Source organism: Periplaneta americana, chromosome 2 (assembly GCF_040183065.1).
Source record: "Periplaneta americana isolate PAMFEO1 chromosome 2, P.americana_PAMFEO1_priV1, whole genome shotgun sequence".
Lineage (NCBI taxonomy): Eukaryota > Metazoa > Arthropoda > Insecta > Blattodea > Blattidae > Periplaneta > Periplaneta americana.
Window position 1 is genome coordinate 37,497,777 of NC_091118.1, and position 18,193 is coordinate 37,515,969.

General features: G+C 37.9%; 1 protein-coding gene across 5 annotated transcripts in view; it reads left to right on the forward strand.

Annotated features, from left to right (window-relative positions):
* LOC138692626 (transforming acidic coiled-coil-containing protein 2-like) overlaps positions 1-18,193 on the forward strand; it is a 302,133-nt gene that overhangs the window by 107,169 nt on the left and 176,771 nt on the right. The window contains exon 1 of one of the 5 annotated variants that reach the window (XM_069815727.1): positions 9,443-9,472. The exons of the other annotated variants lie outside the window; for them this stretch is intronic. Within the exon in view, the coding sequence (XP_069671828.1) occupies positions 9,458-9,472 (15 nt within the window). The 5' untranslated portion in view covers positions 9,443-9,457. Of the gene's footprint in view, positions 1-9,442; positions 9,473-18,193 lie in introns of those variants that run through there. 5 annotated transcript variants of the gene reach the window in all.

An 18,193-nucleotide genomic window follows, 5' to 3' on the forward strand; every position in this document is an offset into this window, starting at 1 on the left:
AACAGAAGGATACGTCTCCTTTAAACCAGGACACGCCAGCTTTATAAGCCGATTACATACAATCGCCATTGAATTGCGACTTTTTTTTTTTTCAGTTAACTCGATGTTCTGCAATGAAATGCGTATATTTTGATATATTTTGAAGTCCATTTCGATATCAACAAATAGTGTTTATTTTGTAAGGCTTACTGGGTTCATATTGTAAATATTGGTGAGTGCCACTTTGAAAAGGTAAACAGTATTCCTCGGTTTTAAGTGTTCAGTTACTGCGCTTATTTTGTATCAGATTTGCTAAAATAGTGCGGACCCCCGGTTGAGAATCACTGGGCTATGGTACGAATCAAATTCTTTGTTTTGAACATTTGTTTTCGACGAGAATCGGTCTTTGCAATAAAATACATTTTGAGATACTTCGAAGAATGTTACCAGCACATAATGATTTATTTAAAGAAGTAAATGGATTCTGTTTACTGGGGTTATGTTGCAAATGTTGATGCCTATGGCTCCTGTAAAGTAGCATAATTTGAGCTGAACTCGATCACTTATTCAAAATTCGGCGTCTGATGTTACACTCGAACCTAGAACAAAATAAGTAATTGCTGTTAACTGTTCAGACGTCAAAAATTTATTATTATTATTATTATTATTATTATTATTATTATTATTATTATATATATTTTTTAAATTGCGTGTTGCATTTTGACAATTCTAGTATATTCATTCGTCTGCTCTACGTATGAAAGAACTTACATTTTATATTTTACGTGTACATTATTTTTTATCAAGAAATGTTTATGATTTAATTATATCGGTGACTAAGAAATAATACCTCGTATCTACAAAAAATGGTCATTTGGTTTAACTATATTATTATTATTATTATTTATTTTTTAAATTGCGTGTTGCATTTTGACAATTCTAGTATTTTCTTTCGTCTGCTTTACGTATGAAAGAACTTGAATTTTATGTTTTACGTGTACGGTTTTTTTATCAAGAAATGTTTATGATTTAATTATATCGGTGACTAAGAAATAATACCTCGTATCTACAAAAAATGGTCATTTCGTTTAACTATATTATTATTATTATTATTATTATTATTATTATTATTATTATTATTTATTTTTTAAATTGCGTGTTGCATTTTGACAATTCTAGTATTTTCTTTCGTCTGCTTTACGTATGAAAGAACTTGAATTTTATGTTTTACGTGTACGGTTTTTTTATCAAGAAATGTTTATGATTTAATTATATCGGTGGCTAAGAAGCGATAACCTGTATCTACAAAAATGGTCATTTCGTTTAACTATATAATATTATTATTATTATTATTATTATTATTATTATTATTATTATTATTATTATTATTATTATGTTCACAAAATTGGACAGTTGACTAAAATTGTATTTTGCCCTTGACTAGAGGATCTTGCAGAGCAGAAACGTATATAAAAAGTTTGTCTGTTTTGAGAGCAATTAATTTTTAAAACTGTTTTCTAATTCGCCTGCAAATTCGCAGATACGTGTTATCACTTCTTAGACATCGATATGTGTATATACAGTACTTTAAAAGGGACTTATAAACGTTAAAAAGTACCGCATCCAAAAATTCTGCTGCTGGAAATCACTCCCTGCATTCATGTATGATCCCTGCATTCATGTATGAATGCGGACTACTGCAAACGATAATGGCCGTCAGGTCGAGGTCCGCGAGTCATATGCGGCCTTTGAGCTTTTTTCATGGTCATTCCTAATATGTGTAATAATCATGATAAATAAACAGTCTTTAACTGTTTTAACGATTTTTATTTGCTTGGTAAAATTACATGTTTTCTATTATTTTCTTTAGTAAAAATATCTACTTCACACACATTTAGAGGATTTTCAGAAGAATTACCGCTTAAAATTCGAATTGTTCTTGTTATGAATGATCCAGACGTTTTTAAATATGCGTGTTTATAAATATTTATTTTCTTTGAGATTGTTTTTAGTCCGTGTATAAGACAATGCCAATAGATTTGGATTTAAATATTGTTTTAATGTTTCGTTTGCCTATCATGTTTACTGTTGAACGTAAATAAATGTAGGTGCTTGGAACTGCAACAAGGTAACATCATTGTCTTATTTTCTATTTCTTAATCTCTTCGAAGTTAAAGTTGCCTTGTCAGATATGACGCTTCTGCTATATGCTGGAGAACGTGTTACACAGGTTGATATTGGAACTTCGATTGAATATTAACTTGGAGAAACGGGTGGCCCAAAGTAATCTACTTCAAATAGCCTTCGTAAATCGTGTGGTCGGAAATGTTACCTTGTTTCGTATAAAAACATTCTGCACCTTAAATTATACATTGCACCTCAGGGTATTATAGTGTAAGAAATTTAACTCGTTTTTGTGCGAATGGTTAACCATTGTTTCTCCAAAATTCTTATCCGCGATCCCCCAAAAGTATTGTATTTATTAACATTCCATGGTATTCATACATGCTTACAGCTAGAATATGGAACAAGTTAAAAAACTTAATACTATTATAAAATCTTAATTTATAGTCACAGTCTAGATGAAATATATATAGACGAGATTTACAATATAGTCTGTTAGTACAACACAAAGTTTTAGTATCAATTTCATGAAGTGTTATTGAATGTCATGAATTCACCTACAGAATAGGCGTGAGAAATTAGGTACTTCTTTAATTTGGCCCTAAATAATTTTATGTTTTGAGTTTCAGTTTTTATATCGATAGGGAGGCTATTAAAAATGTTTACTGCCATATAACGCACTCCTTTTTGGTAGCACGATAGACTTACTGATGGAGTAGGAAAGTCATTTTTTTGACGTGTATTTATGCTATGAACTGTTGAATTAGTTACACGATTAGTTCACGATTACATGTAATTGTGTATTGTATTTATTGTTACGTGTACCACAATACAGAATAAACATAGCGCACACCCGTTTGAATTAATAGGCCTACTTTCCGATCTCCCCCTTCCTCCTGTGTGTCCATTTTTCTCAGAAAATGCGTTTTATTCAGTTTGTACACGTTAAGTTTTTTTTTTTTTTTTTTTTTTTTTTCGCGACCCTCGTAATATGACACGACTCCCCTGGGATTCGTAACCCCCAGTTTGAGAAACGCTGCTCTAAATAATTCGGGGATGAATGCAGAATGTTAACATTTTCGTGTTTGGTTTAGATTTTAATTGGAGTTGCGTTATATTAAGGATGAGGAACTGACACGAATTTTTTAACTTCCGTACCAAAATGTAACAGATACCAACGTATTAGGTGTTACAGATCAGGAATTATTATTATTATTATTATTATTATTATTATTATTATTATTATTATTATTATTATTATTATTATGTAATTTAATTTCACAAATCTGTTCGTTTTTGCCAAATTCTGAATTTTTTATGATCTAAAAACTCGTCCCCACTCCCCCAAAGTTTGTTTTACAGGGTTTTATAGGTTTTAAAAGTTTCGTATAGAAGCTTTTATGGGGGGAGGGGACATGTATCATGCTTTAAAACTCTGTGTTAGTGTATCCAGTTTGCTTTTCCTCACTACAATATTCTTACCGGCCATTTAATTAATTTTAAATGCCATTGAGAATGCTGTGTATTAAGTATGTCATAAACTTATCTTCACGCTTTCACAGTAAAGTACAGTATTTTTAGGAATAGGCTTATAACCGGTATTCGGAACAGAGAGATAATGTGTATTGTTCGTTTCATTCAACTGTTTCGCTTCAATAAATAAGTTTTATGATGATGATGATGATGATGATGATGACTAAAATACCTGGCACTATAGCCTATGAAGGGCTAAGGCGGACCAGCCGACTGTAAGCCTGATGTCTACATGCCTCAGCTGAGGTTGACGATCATTCAACCAGAACGGCAGTAACGTGTTGTCATCGCGATGATTTCTCCCCCTTTGTTTCTAGCTATTATGATTGGCTTACGAGACCGGATGTCGTTACTTGTTTTCGGTAAGTATAGACATGGAGATGAAATGAAAACACTGAAATAGAGAATTACGACTTTGTTTTGTTCTAAATACAGGACTGGATTTTCATAGGTCACAGCATCCATATTAGATCTTTTGAATGATATTATATGCTCAAATTTGGTACACGTGAAGCATAAGGCTGAATAAAGAAGGTGGTTTCGGGGTTGACTGTATATGAGTAGGATCGATTCGAACCTAATATTCCTGGACTAGGACTGCGCAAACCGATACTCTCGGTTATTGTGTGGACATTTTAATTTTCTTGACATGGTTTTGGAGTGCTGTATCCGTGTGGTATGGTATTAATTAATTCACCTGAACTTCAAAACCAGCACGTGGCATATATCTCGTACCTGCTGATTCATTATTTTCCCCCGACATGAATCACTTCTGACATGCTATTGTGTACCAATATAACATAAGTCTTGTACTCCACAGTTTGTGGCAGATCGGAATAAAACTCGTCACTCGTCAGGGGAGATCTATCATATGATTATGCTATATGAAAGTAGACGTACTGAGTGAAGTCAGTGTTCATTATGTAATTAAACATGAAATGCATTCATAGCAGAGGTGTGAATGGACAGTTTGTTCAATACTTTTGTATACGTAGTTACGCCATGTTGACAGGAAAGGAATGCATTTGTTTTATAAATGAGAAATGAAAATCATGTTCGTATTTATCAGTAGGTCATCTTTTTCTTTAAGTCCTGTATCCTGTTACGACTCGTTTGGTTTTTTCATTGTCACCGTTTTATTTCTTTTTTTTTTTTTTAGTTTACAGCAGTTCCTCTTCTGTGATGGTTCTTAGAGTGTGGCTTTGCTGTTTTTTCTATGTTCTTTTTTTTTTAATGAGATTGGAAATGTTTATTTCGTTTCTTTGTCTATTCTTTCCTTGGCGTAAATGTTTTATTCAAATAAAGGTCTTGAGATTCTCATCTTTGCTGTTTTAGCCTTTATTTTATTTATTTTTGCTGTGATCTTAGTCCAGGTTTACTTACTTGCCACCGGTATCGTCCTAACATTTAATTGTGTATACAGTAAATCAGTAGAACGATTAATTATGTTTAAAGCCGTCTCTTTTTCTCTTTTTTTAAATCGTCTCAAAAATTTTTTCCTGTCAATATCCCACTTGTGTTTGAGTTGCTAGGCAACGGATGATTTGTTTATAGTGCTTTTTTTATATATATTGAAACACGTTTGAAGAATCATTTGACTGAATATCTGTTTGCGGCATTTAGTGCCTTTCGTCTTCAGTGTTTCATGAAACGTGCGACGACAAAATCGCATCTCGAGCGTTTCTGCGTTTCTTTTTTAAAAAGGGCTTGTTTGCAAACACAGCATCTCAAGGAATTACGTGAAGTGTAAGATGAAGGGACGTTTGAGATGGGCAGGGCATGTAGCACGTATGGGCGAATCCAGAAATGCATATAGAGTGTTAGTTGGGTGGCCAGAGGGGAAAAGACCTTTGGGGAGGCCGAGACGTAGATGGGAAGATAATATTAAAATGGATTTGAGGGAGGTGGGATATGATGGTAGAGACTGGATTAATCTTGCTCAGGATAGGGACCAATGGCGGGCTTATGTGAGGGCGGCAATGAACCTCCGGGTTCCTTCAACGCCAGTAAGTAAGTAAGATGAAGGGATGGTCGGCAGTAGGACGGTATCAAACTTGTTGAAGCGTGATAAAGACCTAAGACTTGAAGACCATTGTTTTAGGAAATGAGGCTATATCCACCATACTGGAAGAGCAGCCAGTAGTGAATTGTCAGCACTGGTGTTTCTAAGGCCACTGTCTGTCGCCACCTTCAGCAACTTGGGATTATCTAAACGGTGATGATTAGGTTGGTAAAATAAGGGGGGGGGGACTTTTTCATCTGATATAACGTTTTCTTTATAACAGTTTGGTGTATTTGGCTTCAAACAATTATTGTCGTTGTTTAGTCAATCGTAACATAAGTAACACCAATAAGGCATCACTCATGAGGCAACTAGCCAGAAGTTAATGGGGTAGGGTGGCCAGTTCCTTTTCCCCTCCAATGCATACATAGCCAATTAGCTACATATTCCACTAATCAGACTTCAAATGCATACAAATAATTGTTCTTCCTCTGACACATCGTCAGGTGAGATGTATTGCCTGATAAAATAGATATAACTTACATGTCAGTCAGAAACTCAGAGGTAGATTACTACTACTGCTACTACTACTACTGCTAATGGCGGGTGTTCGTCATTCACCCATATGAAGCCAGTTGTGTAGATATATTTACCGACAGAGTCATTGCCCAGGTTACACCATAGGAGCCTGGTATACGCTACATCCAGATGAGATATGATTTGTTTGGATGCCACAGGAAAACAGAAGCTCCTGGAGAAAACCCCTATGTTACCTGGACCAGAGACTTTGCAAACAATTTATAAATCGGAGGTACACGGGGAATCGAACTGGGTCCGCAGGATTATAAGTCCAGCGCTGTAGCCACTAAACCAATTTGGCGGCTCAATGAGTATTTACGGTGTAAATACGACTTTAGCTTCACTATTGCAAAACGACTGTAAATTTTATGTTTTTATTACAGGAAATACAGAATTAGTATTGTGACGGCGTAAAAAAAAAGCCATTTTCGAAATTTTTACGGAAATAAAACGCATCGATCGTCCATGATAACCGGAAATCCGCTTGCCCACTGGTGTCTGTGTATGTACACAGCGATTTGCCCTCAATTATTGGAGGCATTGTGGTCGGTCATATGTCATGGCAATTTTTTTGCAGAGTATGCACAGTCTATATGGCTCTTATTTCATAGCCTAAATATTTCTATATTTGAATTCCATGCTATATAGTCGCTATGTACTTCAAATTCAATAAAAGATTTTCTGCATGGTGGTTAAACTTACATTACGATACCTGAATTATCTTATTCATAATGAAAATTGTCGATAGAATTTATGTGAACATCGGAACTTCTTCAGACAGAAGGCTAGAGGTTTTAAAGAATCCATTTAATAAATGCGAGAATGAATATAAATCGTGCCCTTCAGATTTTATGAGATAGAGGAAGAAGTGATATACCGTAAGTGCTAGCCGTTTATGGAATTTGTATCCAAGGTTTGTGGATTGTCAAGGAGGAAGGATTATAAAATATAATTCGTAACACGTTCCATAATTCACGAAAAAAAAAACTCTTTTTTATTGCATTACGTTTTTAGAAAATTTAATATGCACTACCAACACTTGTTAGGGGTCTTACTTTACGGTGAATAAAAATCTTAAACTTTGGTGTAAAAATTTGCCGAATTTTGGTGTTATTTCTCTAAAAAATATAAATTGAGTGTTACTTCACATTTAATAAATAAAACTTTTCTCGTCGTGCACAATACATTAGTGTATATTCTTACAGAGACTAGAGGTTTGTATCATCAAGGGATTCTTTGTACATTTTAACAATACATGTAGTTTTCTACCGGCATTTACTAATTGTGTAATTAGTCTTCCATCTCTTGTGTGAAAATAGACCTTTAAACTAATGGGCAGCACAAAACATTCAGGCTGTTTACATTTTACATTATTATATTTAAAAATAAAGTCACTCGAGATCTGATTTGAATATTGAATTTATAATTCTCTATTGAAATAGGGCTTGAATATTAAATTCAAAATGTTATACATAAATATCAATCTTTCAGCGCTTTACATTAAAATTTGTGTAAAATAAAATTAAAATTTCTCTTGAAAAATACTAATTTCGAATAAATTCTCGGCAAAAACAAGCATTTCGCGAGTTTAAACTTGAGATATTTTGACCTGCAAGGACTCCGAACATATAAAATTGAATGTTTATTTCTTATCAGCTCAAAAGCCGTATTTCGCAAATCCATGTTTTGCGAAAACGAGGTATCGATATTTATTATGTATAAGGAAAAGAAAGAACGTGTTACAGAGTCCATTTCCCTCTGAATTTGCAAGTAGAAAGCAACATGAAAGAATGCATTCTTGTTTATAATGTATTGTGCATAACTTAATTTTTGCATAATAGGTATAATAAGACAGTTTGTGTTATTTGCACTGACACTGTTTATTAGACGTAGAGAAAACAAAAATACGTATGTTGTGGGGGGAACGTTTCCCTGTCCCCCCCCCTACCCGTCCCCTGCATTGGCGCCACTGATGACTGGCGAAACTGTAACAGCGTAGGGTTGTTAGTACCAAACACAGCTGGAGGGGATATTCTATAGGGAGGTTTTGGATTGAGACATTAATAGATATATTTATAGACTTGAGAAAGCTTCCGCAAAAGTAGTTCCTCTTGCATAATTAGTATCTAATTACTTGGTGATATATGTGGTTGACAACACTTTTTAGCTGTTTAATTTGTGAAGCTTTCATAATGCAGAGGTTTGATCGTTTTCGCATCGTCTTGTATCTGAGCAGCCGTGGTGGGCCGATGTAAGTATCGATTCTGGCCAGCCAGCCGAGCGAGACCCCAGACTAGACTCCCTTCCGCAGCAAGAGAGGGAAGTTCGTATACCTTGACGCTGAAACGATGTACGGACTTGTGTCATATTAACTCATTTTAATTGAATGCGTGGTCACGCGTTGTCCAGTTCCCTTTATGTACATCCCATGCAAGCCGTGTGTTGAATAATGCCTTATTTCCGAGTATTTATTGTATACGTACTTAAGTCATCAAGAGAGTATTTTTATGCAGTCCATGCGACATTCTTTGTCAGCCGGATTATTGTTGGTAGACGAAGCTTTTACGAAGAATTGTTTAATACCTGAGCGATATGTAAATTAAAATAACTTTTGACTCGCAAACATTACCTTTTTCAGTCCGTGTTGTGTTTATTATTTTCATACATAAGAAACTGTAAGACCAATTCTATATCTTCTCTTTCGTGTTTTCATGTGTTATTGTCTTTGTTGTTCTGATTAGAGATAAACCAGTTCCCTGAAGTTGTTGTGAAAGTTTCACTATGGTATTTATTGGTATTTGGTAGCTGTTTCGTAGTAAATATTCTTAAACCGCTATGGAGTAAGGGTTAGCCTTCTTGGCCGTGAACGAGCGGGTCCCGGTTCAAATTCTGTCGGGACGAGTTATCTGGTAGGGTTTTTTTTTTCTGAGGTTTTCCCTCAACCACTCGAAGCAGAATTGCTGGGTAACTTTCGGCGTTGGACTTCTGACTCATTTCGCTTTCATTAGTATAATTTCATGAATCATCTTAATAGTTTACAGGTCGACCAGGAGGACATGGCGGACGTGGTTCCAGGATCTGCCTATAGGCGGCATCTGACTGTGGGAGCTGCACATATCCAGCGAAGCCGCAGAGGCTTTAATAAGTGAACTGCTGGTGACCGGGGGAGTGTAGCTCCCTTGGATAGATGGCGCCTTGGTGAGTCGTGGAATCAACGGCGGCATAGTCTTCTGGTTAAGGATGCAGCAGATTCAGGTACATGAATTGCGTACAGATGCCATCGATCTGAGGAGGCTGCAGAATAACATCGCAGGCAGGCGGGAACAGTCTCCAGTCAGAACTGGATGCTGTGGCTGAATCGATACGATGACACCATGCAGTGAATCATGTGCTTGAAGAGCGATCCTGAATGGACTTAAACAATTATTCCAACATAAGGAAGGTGCTCAATAAACCTAAGACTGCCTGCGGGCCCCCTTCAGAAAGAAAAAAAAATAAGCTATTCTTAACGGGCACGTAGTTATTTTTCTTTTTCTGAATAGTGTCCGGAAATGCTTCCGTATCGAGATATTATGGTAAAAGCCAGAACTTTTCATTGATTTTATCTTTCATGGCTGCCGTTGTGTTTCAGCTTTTCCCGTTGCTATGGAAACAGCTGAAGTCGATTTATGTTCCTTATATGCCACAAAATAACTTGGCAGAACTGTTTATAAATTTCCAGTAATTAAAATGTTCGAAATTTAGCAGGCATACTGTACATATGACACGTGAAGCAGCTTGCCTAATGATTAAACACATGTTCAATAGTAAATGTCAATTCATAAAATTAGTTAAATCTGAATTGAAAAAAGAAGTGAGGTGTAACTGATTTTTGAGACTAGTAATGACTGTTTCCTCTCCAGTGAAGTGTATGCAAATTTTGTTGGTAGAAAATAACACATATTTCAATCCAAGTTCGTGGAAGTTTCGCTTCGTCTCCGTTTCACTCTCATAAATTAAGAATTTAGATAATTATAATAATTATAATTGATCAATACTTCGTGTTGAAACATTTTTGGTGTGTGCATGAAAATAATTCATAAATAACCCCTCCTTTCCCCTAAAGCAAAGGACATCCGCTCTGAGCGCCCCGCCTTAAGCCGATAACGTGATTTTGGCACGCGTTCAGTTCCTCGAAGTGGCGCCTAGCTGACTCGATGAATTTTTGTTTATATTCAGAATTTGTATGTCCTGCCAGTTATAGTTGTTGCCAAGTAAATTGGAACGATGCTAAAAGGCTATTGCAGGACGTCGTAACTGTTGAGCTCGTAGTTATTAAATTTGTCTTCTCTCTAAATTCACGCTGTTGCTGTGTTGTTTCATTCGTACTGTTGATCATTGAGTACCATTCTCCTTTCAAAGTTTGTACACTTTGGCTTATTTCGTCGTCACTTTTGTGAGGGTTACGAATTAACATTAGACAAAACATTTCACCCTCATTATGTGGTGGGCTGCTTTGACAAAAGGCGACAAAATCAGTAACCTATTCGCATTGAACTATTTTTTTTTAACCGACATAAACTTCTGGACATAATTTTCAACACGTTAAATCGACTGAAGGAACGGATAAAAAAACAAGCGATTTGTCTCTCGTGCATAGACATAAATAATTCTTGTTTGGCAATCTCAAAAGAAAGATTTAATTTGGGGTTGAAGCCAATTTTCCGGCCATAGAAAGCCACGCGACGAGATAGTCCGACGTACAGGTTTCACAAGGTAGTCTGTCGTACAGGTTGCACAGGATACTGTCGTACAGGTTTCACAGGATAGTCTGTCGTACAGGTTTCACAGGATAGTCTGTCGTACAGGTTTCACACGATAGTCTGTCGTACAGGTTTCACACGATAGTCTGTCGTACAGGTTTCACAGGATACTGTCGTACAGGTTTCACACGATAGTCTCGTACAGGTTTCACAGGATAGTCCGACGTACAGGTTTCACAAGGTAGTCTGTCGTACAGGTTTCACACGATAGTCTGTCGTACAGGTTTCACAGAATAGTCCGACGTACAGGTTTCACAAGGTAGTCTGTCGTACAGGTTTCACACGATAGTCTGTCGTATAGGTTTCACAGGGTAGTCCGACGTATAGGTTTCACAGGGTAGTCTGACGTACAGGTTTCACAGGATACTGTCGTACAGGTTTCACAGGAGTCTGTCGTACAGGTTTCACACGATAGTCTCGTACAGGTTTCACAGGATACTGCCGTACAGGTTTCACAGGATAGTCTGTCGTACAGGTTTCACAGGATAGTCTGTCGTACAGGTTTCACACGATAGTCTGTCGTACAGGTTTCACAGGATAGTCCGATGTACAGGTTTCACAAGGTAGTCTGTCGTACAGGTTTCACACGATAGTCTGTCGTACAGGTTTCACAGGATAGTCCGACGTACAGGTTTCACAGGATAGTCCGACGTACAGGTTTCACAGGATAATCCGACGTACAGGTTTCACAGGATAGTCCGACGTACAGGTTTCACAAGGTAGTCTGTCGTACAGGTTTCACAAGGTAGTCTGTCGTACAGGTTTCACAGGATAGTCCGACGTACAGGTTTCATAAGGTAGTCTGTCGTACAGGTTTCACACGATAGTCTGTCGTATAGGTTTCACAGGATAGTCCGACGTACAGGTTTCACAAGATGGTGTATCATACAGGTTTCACAAGATATCTGTCATATAGGTTTCACAATATAGTGTATCATACAGGTTTCGCAAGATAGTGTATCATACAGGTTTCACGAGATATCTATCGTATAGGTTTCACAACGCATTATCATTTTTGCCGCCAATAGCGGCGTTTACTGAACTACTGAAGACGTGCCAAACGATGCCGAGTGTTGAAAATCAAACCGCGCAGAGGATACCATGTCAGTAGTCCAGACTTTTTAAAACGTTTACGGACGGCACTCGTGGATCCCTGCAAACACAGATCAGATCCAACAGCATTCCGAATTTTGCACCAGTTAGCTTCTTCACCAAGGCGATTATGTCGATCTCTTTATCTGTAATGTGTCTGGTGGGACCAGATGTGACGTTCGACCTCTACGTATTTATTCCTGCACACATCGTGCCACAGTAGTGGCTTTACTGACAACATGATTGGCTATAAGTCGAGACGACCATCCGGCCCCGTGCATTCTGACAATGCGACCCCGTTCAAATGGGTCTAATTGGTGGTTTAATCCACTCCAGTACGGCTGTATAGCATACTTACCTCCGTATTACCGCCAGTTATATCCTTACAGCCTGTTACATGCAGAGATATGACAATTAACGCCTTCCTCTTATGACTTGATGCAATGACATTTCTTGCGTCACACATTTACGTATTGCATGTGGCAATAATTTGGTAAAACGTGGGCTGTTCTGCTTGTGTAGTAGTTTTCATGTCCACCAGTATATATGAAAGAAAAGTAAAATGGAGGAACCAATAGACCATATTGGTTTTGTATAAAAGTCATAGACTATAATAAACCTATCGATATGAGAGAGTCCATGCCTGTAGAGTAACGGTCAGCGCGTCTGGCCGCGAAACCAGGTGGCCCGGGTTCGATTCCCGGTCGGGACAAGTTACCTGGTTGAGGTTTTTCCGGGGTTTTCCCTCAACCCAATACGAGCAAATGCTGGGTAACTTTCGGTGCTGGACCCCGGACTCATTTCACTGGCATTATCACCTTCATCTCATTCAGACGCTAAATAACCACAGATGTTGATAAAGCGTCGTAAAATAACCTACTTAAAAAAAAAAGATACGAGAGAGATTCAAATCACGATTGGGCCAGATTGGTTTTAAGGTGAAACGTTTAAGCGGAACCCTATCCGTTACCTCTAAAATATTACTGGCCCATTTTCTTGTGTAATATGATGTCACTTGTAGTTTTCCACGCGGTCTGCCTCGCTATACTTTTGCACATAAGTGTAAGATGAACTTGGTGTCTCGATATTTTCCACACACTAGTCATAGACTTAACCCTGCACTTGGTTTTTCCGTGCTTTTCCTCGGGTGGCAAGACAAAAATGTCGGGATGATAACTAAAAAAAATGGGCCACAGATCTAATCTCTTTTAAATCCCCCCCCCATTATTCTTAGCATAATTTTTTTCTAAATTATTGCCATTCACGTTCTTTGTTGGGGTTGGACTTCTTTTTCATCATTGTGTTTAAATTCTATTTCCCTACTGTCCAGGACTTCATATGGCCCATATCCTCTAGTATATGACTTCATATGGCCCATATCCTCTAGATAATATACTACGTTGAGATACTGATGATCATATTACAAATTTTGTAAATAGTTTCGAAACGTTGGATATAAAATTTCAACACATGGTTTAAGAACTGCTTCACGGTATCCCAATCATCGTGAAAGCGTGAACTCCGAATTCATTTCCGTTCTTGAACTTGATGATCATTCATATTTCAGGTGTATAGGGTAAAGATTGGTCATATTGTGATAAGAGTAATATTGTGATAGTACTTTTTGAGAATGTATTACAATTTTACTGAGCGAGAGGTAGATCGGTTTTTTGCGTCAAAGTATTAAGGGAATGTTCGTGGACAAGTTGCTGTACAAAACCGGTCCTTCTCTCGCTCAGTTAAAAAACGTTACCAATCTTTACCCTACTTCGACTTTGATATTCGTAGCCTCAAATACGGAATAACTCAGTAGTTTATATGTAGGCCTAGGCGTAGCTCTGGATTGAACGAATATTTAGTTCAAGTGTGCTTCATAGCCTCATTTAATGTCTGAGGACTTTAGTAAACCTTTCCTGTGACCCAGAACCGACGAAGTTCACAATGATCTGACCTTTCATCAAGCAGTGAGCAGTACTCTATCTTTAACACTAGTTCACTTTGCGTTGTAGACAGTCTCGTAAGTAGATATCTTCATTCAGTAGCCCTAAACTTTTCATATTTCGATTTAACGAAGAATATTTGACCAACATCTACAGTTCACTTCGAATATTTGTATGACTTAAGGTAAATATTACAACGAAGAGTTGCATACAGGAATGTAGTTGTGAATGCAAACTGTAAGGCAAAATATACATTTGTTATATGTCTAAATAAGACAAGCTAGATGCGTCGCAGTTTGTACAGATACTATAGTAGCTACAGAATGGTGACTTATAAGTCACTATTTAACTAGATCAGTATTACAATTTAAGGGCCCGTCTGTAGCGCAACTCTAGCTCGCTGGTCTTCCATCTGGGGGATCGGGTTCGATCTCTGTCGTCCGCTAGAGTAGAAAGTAGGCTGAGGTGTGAAGTCTCGTGGGTAGTACCGATAGCCTACAAGTTCCGATGCTTCTGTAGTATTTAAGGGCTTGTGGATTTAGTTCTCAGGTGTTTTCATGTACTTTTCTGGGAATGGGACCTGGCTGGTTCAGAATTGCCCGTCTGTCAGCATCGGGTTCAGGAATGCCACCTAAACCATCTGTCGAACTGGAACAATCCTCGCATTTATAGGGGACACAGTGGACCAAAGTAAGCATGGATTCATTTCTGCTCTGGCCGTTGGAAAATCAGCCAATCTATAATGTTTATGAACTGTGTTGTAGGGTGGAAGACGAAGTTAATATATGGGGCTACAGACTTAATTGATGACGAAAGGTGAATCATCAGTTATCACTAGTATTCTGTCCTGAGCACAGAAACGCATGAAGTTCAGAACACACGGACGATAGTGTTGTGTTGGTGGAGTGGACTGGGAGATGGAGCGCGCCGTTACTTTGTGTTTCAACATGTAAACAGTCCCTCATAGCACGGAACAAAATATATTTCATCCTGTACAGATGCAGTATATACAATACATTCCTAGTGTAGACAATAAATGTCTACCATTATTAACGTGAGTTGTAACCTTGAATCAGGTGTTCCTACCCCGAAGCCTGTTACACGTACCGCAGCTAAGCAGCAATACACAACGGTAATGCACATTACGGACCCACCTGTGCTGTTGCAGTCACCCCACACGGGTCATGACGTCATTTATACTCCGTGTACTCTAAACCTCATACCGGTTAAGGGTGGTTCACAATAAACCGGGAACGGAAACGACAACGAGAACGAGAATGGAAATAATGTTAAAATGCATTTAAATGTGAGCATTCACAATAGTTAATTGTGAATAACGACATTTAAATACATTTATTTTAACAATATTTCAGTTCTCGTTCACGTTGTCGTTTCCGTTCCCGGTTTATTGTGAACCAGCCTTTACTCTGTGATTTCTAGGCCGAAGCTTGGTTATCACTAAGAGCCTGACAAAGCTACTCCATTGGAGGCTTTAAATTGTTTTGGAAACTATTTATTTATACATTGCAATAAAGTTCTTAGTGACCTTTTTAGTACAGTTGCACTGGATTCCATATATTATGCCGTCTCGTTTCTGAATCGTACTGACAACGGAACTCCGTCTTCTCCCCTCACCCCTACTGTGCTTGTGCGACTAGACTGGCCTGTATTGTGTATTTCAGTTTTCAGTAGTGTTCATATTAGAGTAATAGTTACTCGTACGTAATTAGAAATGTACGTCACTGCTCATAGAAATGACTATCTGTGTGTCTGCTGTATACATATTTACAATCACAGCAGTGGGAGAGGGTGAAGTACTGTCTGTAAACAAACTTCAAAACTTGACGGCATTAATGGAATAAATTGTTCGCTGTTGTACAGTATAATTTTCCAGGCTGATGATTTTTCCGGCTTTCTTTTTTAGAAGTAAAGAAAAAAAAAGTCAACCCCATGACAGGCCAATTCGGTCCAGAGGATGGCGAGAGGTTAAAGCTTCCAACTTTACAGACAATCGGCGTTTAAAGGCAGTAGGGATGTCAGTCCTACGTGTCCGCCGCCTTTACCCCCAATTAAATGCCCCCGGCAGTCATTTGTTGGAGACTGAGTAAACCTCAGGGCCATAGTGCGGCTGGAAGGATTAGATCAATGGAAAAAAATCCACGACTGTATCGGGAATCGAACCTGCGACCTTCCGGCTTGAAACATTACGCCTTAACCGCGACGCTACCTCGCGTCTCCGATTCCATTGTTAGACTAAATGAAACACAGTACGTACAGTACTCGTAGTTGTAAGGTGCTACGATGACATTGCAAGACGACAAAATTATTTTAACGTTATCATACCATTACTTTCATGAAGATTCTAGTGAAAGTGTAAAATGATTTTCTAGAATGTCTCCGGGACCCTCTCCCCACTAATACTTATTTTGGCAGGTCTGAAGTAGAAGTAGAAAGTAATATCGACTGTTGGAGGCGATAAAAATGTACTGACCCGACCTTTATATAAAATCTTTTAATAAAATATTGTTTTAATACTTTCGACAACGTGTGAGATGCCAGCGACGTCATCGACGCGTTCGTGTGAGAATAATGCTTTGAAACTTTGTCACTGACACTTTTAGAACCAATTTCACTGTAGACTGCAGTAATCGTTAGAATTTCGCTTAACGTGTAGGCATAAATCTAAAGGATAGAAGCCATCGGCATAGCTCAGGCGGTAGCGATTTTACCTACTGATCCGCATATGCGTTTGGGCGTGGGTTCAATTTCCGCCTGGATTGAGTACCGGATTGGATTTTTTCCGAACTGTACGACAAATGTCAGGTAATTTATGGCGAATCCTCGGTCACATCTCGCCACATACCATCTCGATATCACAGTTCCATCGATGCTAAATAACCAACTTTAAAAAATGTAGATTTATGATCAGTGTTGTGTTTTTTTTAGTAAACTGTCCGAAGATAGGTCTGAATCTCACAAATGATACCAACAAAGCATCACTCATGAGGAAATTAAGCCAAGAGATAATGGGGTATGGTGTTCCGCGCCGTGGTCTAAGGCATCCCGCCTAAAACTCGCGTTACGGAATGCGCGCTGGTTCGAGTCCTCATGGGGAAATAAATTTTATCATGAAATTTCGGCCAGTGCCCACCCATCGTGATGCATTGGGGAGCTACGATAGGTAGCGAAAATACGGTTTCACAAACCAGCTGTGACGGCTGGAGGGATCATCGTGCTAACCATACGATACCTCCATTCTGGTTGGATGATCTTCCACCTCTGCTTCGGCATGTGGACGTGAGGCCAGCAGCCGGCTGGTCGGTCTTGGCCCTGTAAAGGGCTGTAGTGCTATGTTTTTTTTTTAATGGGGTATGGTGACCAGTTTCTTTCTCCCTCCATTGCATACATCGTTGATTATAGTACGTAGGTATTACACTAATCAGGATTGAGATGTATACAAACAATTGTTCTTCCTCTGACACATATCGTCAAGTGAGATGTATTGCCTGATAATATATGTAGGCCTACATATCAGCCAGAACCTCAATTAGAGGATAATACTTGGCACTAAGGTAGGGAATACAAGGCTCATAAATAATCCTCTTTTCATGATTAACCGGATGAGCTTGATTGAGATCTTTCTCCATGCATATACAGTAGTTGGATTTATGCTAATAGCCAGGGAACGGATTTATATGGACTAAAAATATATGAAATATGTAAATATATATGTAGTTATTTTTACCAAAATATGGAATTAAATATGGATTTTTACCAAAATATGGAATTAAATATGGACTTAAAATTATAAAAAAATGACTATGTACGTTAAATATTGGTACATTTTAATCAAACTAAACAAAAAATATAATGGACGTACCTTATCTTCCAATGTAGTTTCAACAAAACACAATTTTTATTGTCTGTTACCATAACAATAGGTTACAAACATTTCTTTCAAGTGCTGAAAAGTGAATCTTCTTCTATTGTCTCTGAGGATAGATTTATACTGACTAAAAGAGCGTTCGACGTCACAAGAAGTAACTGGTACATAATTCAATTTCACAATGTCTGCTGGGGATAAGTCCAAGTTAATCTTCACTGTTGATTCACCACTCATCACAGCAACAACCTTTTGTAGT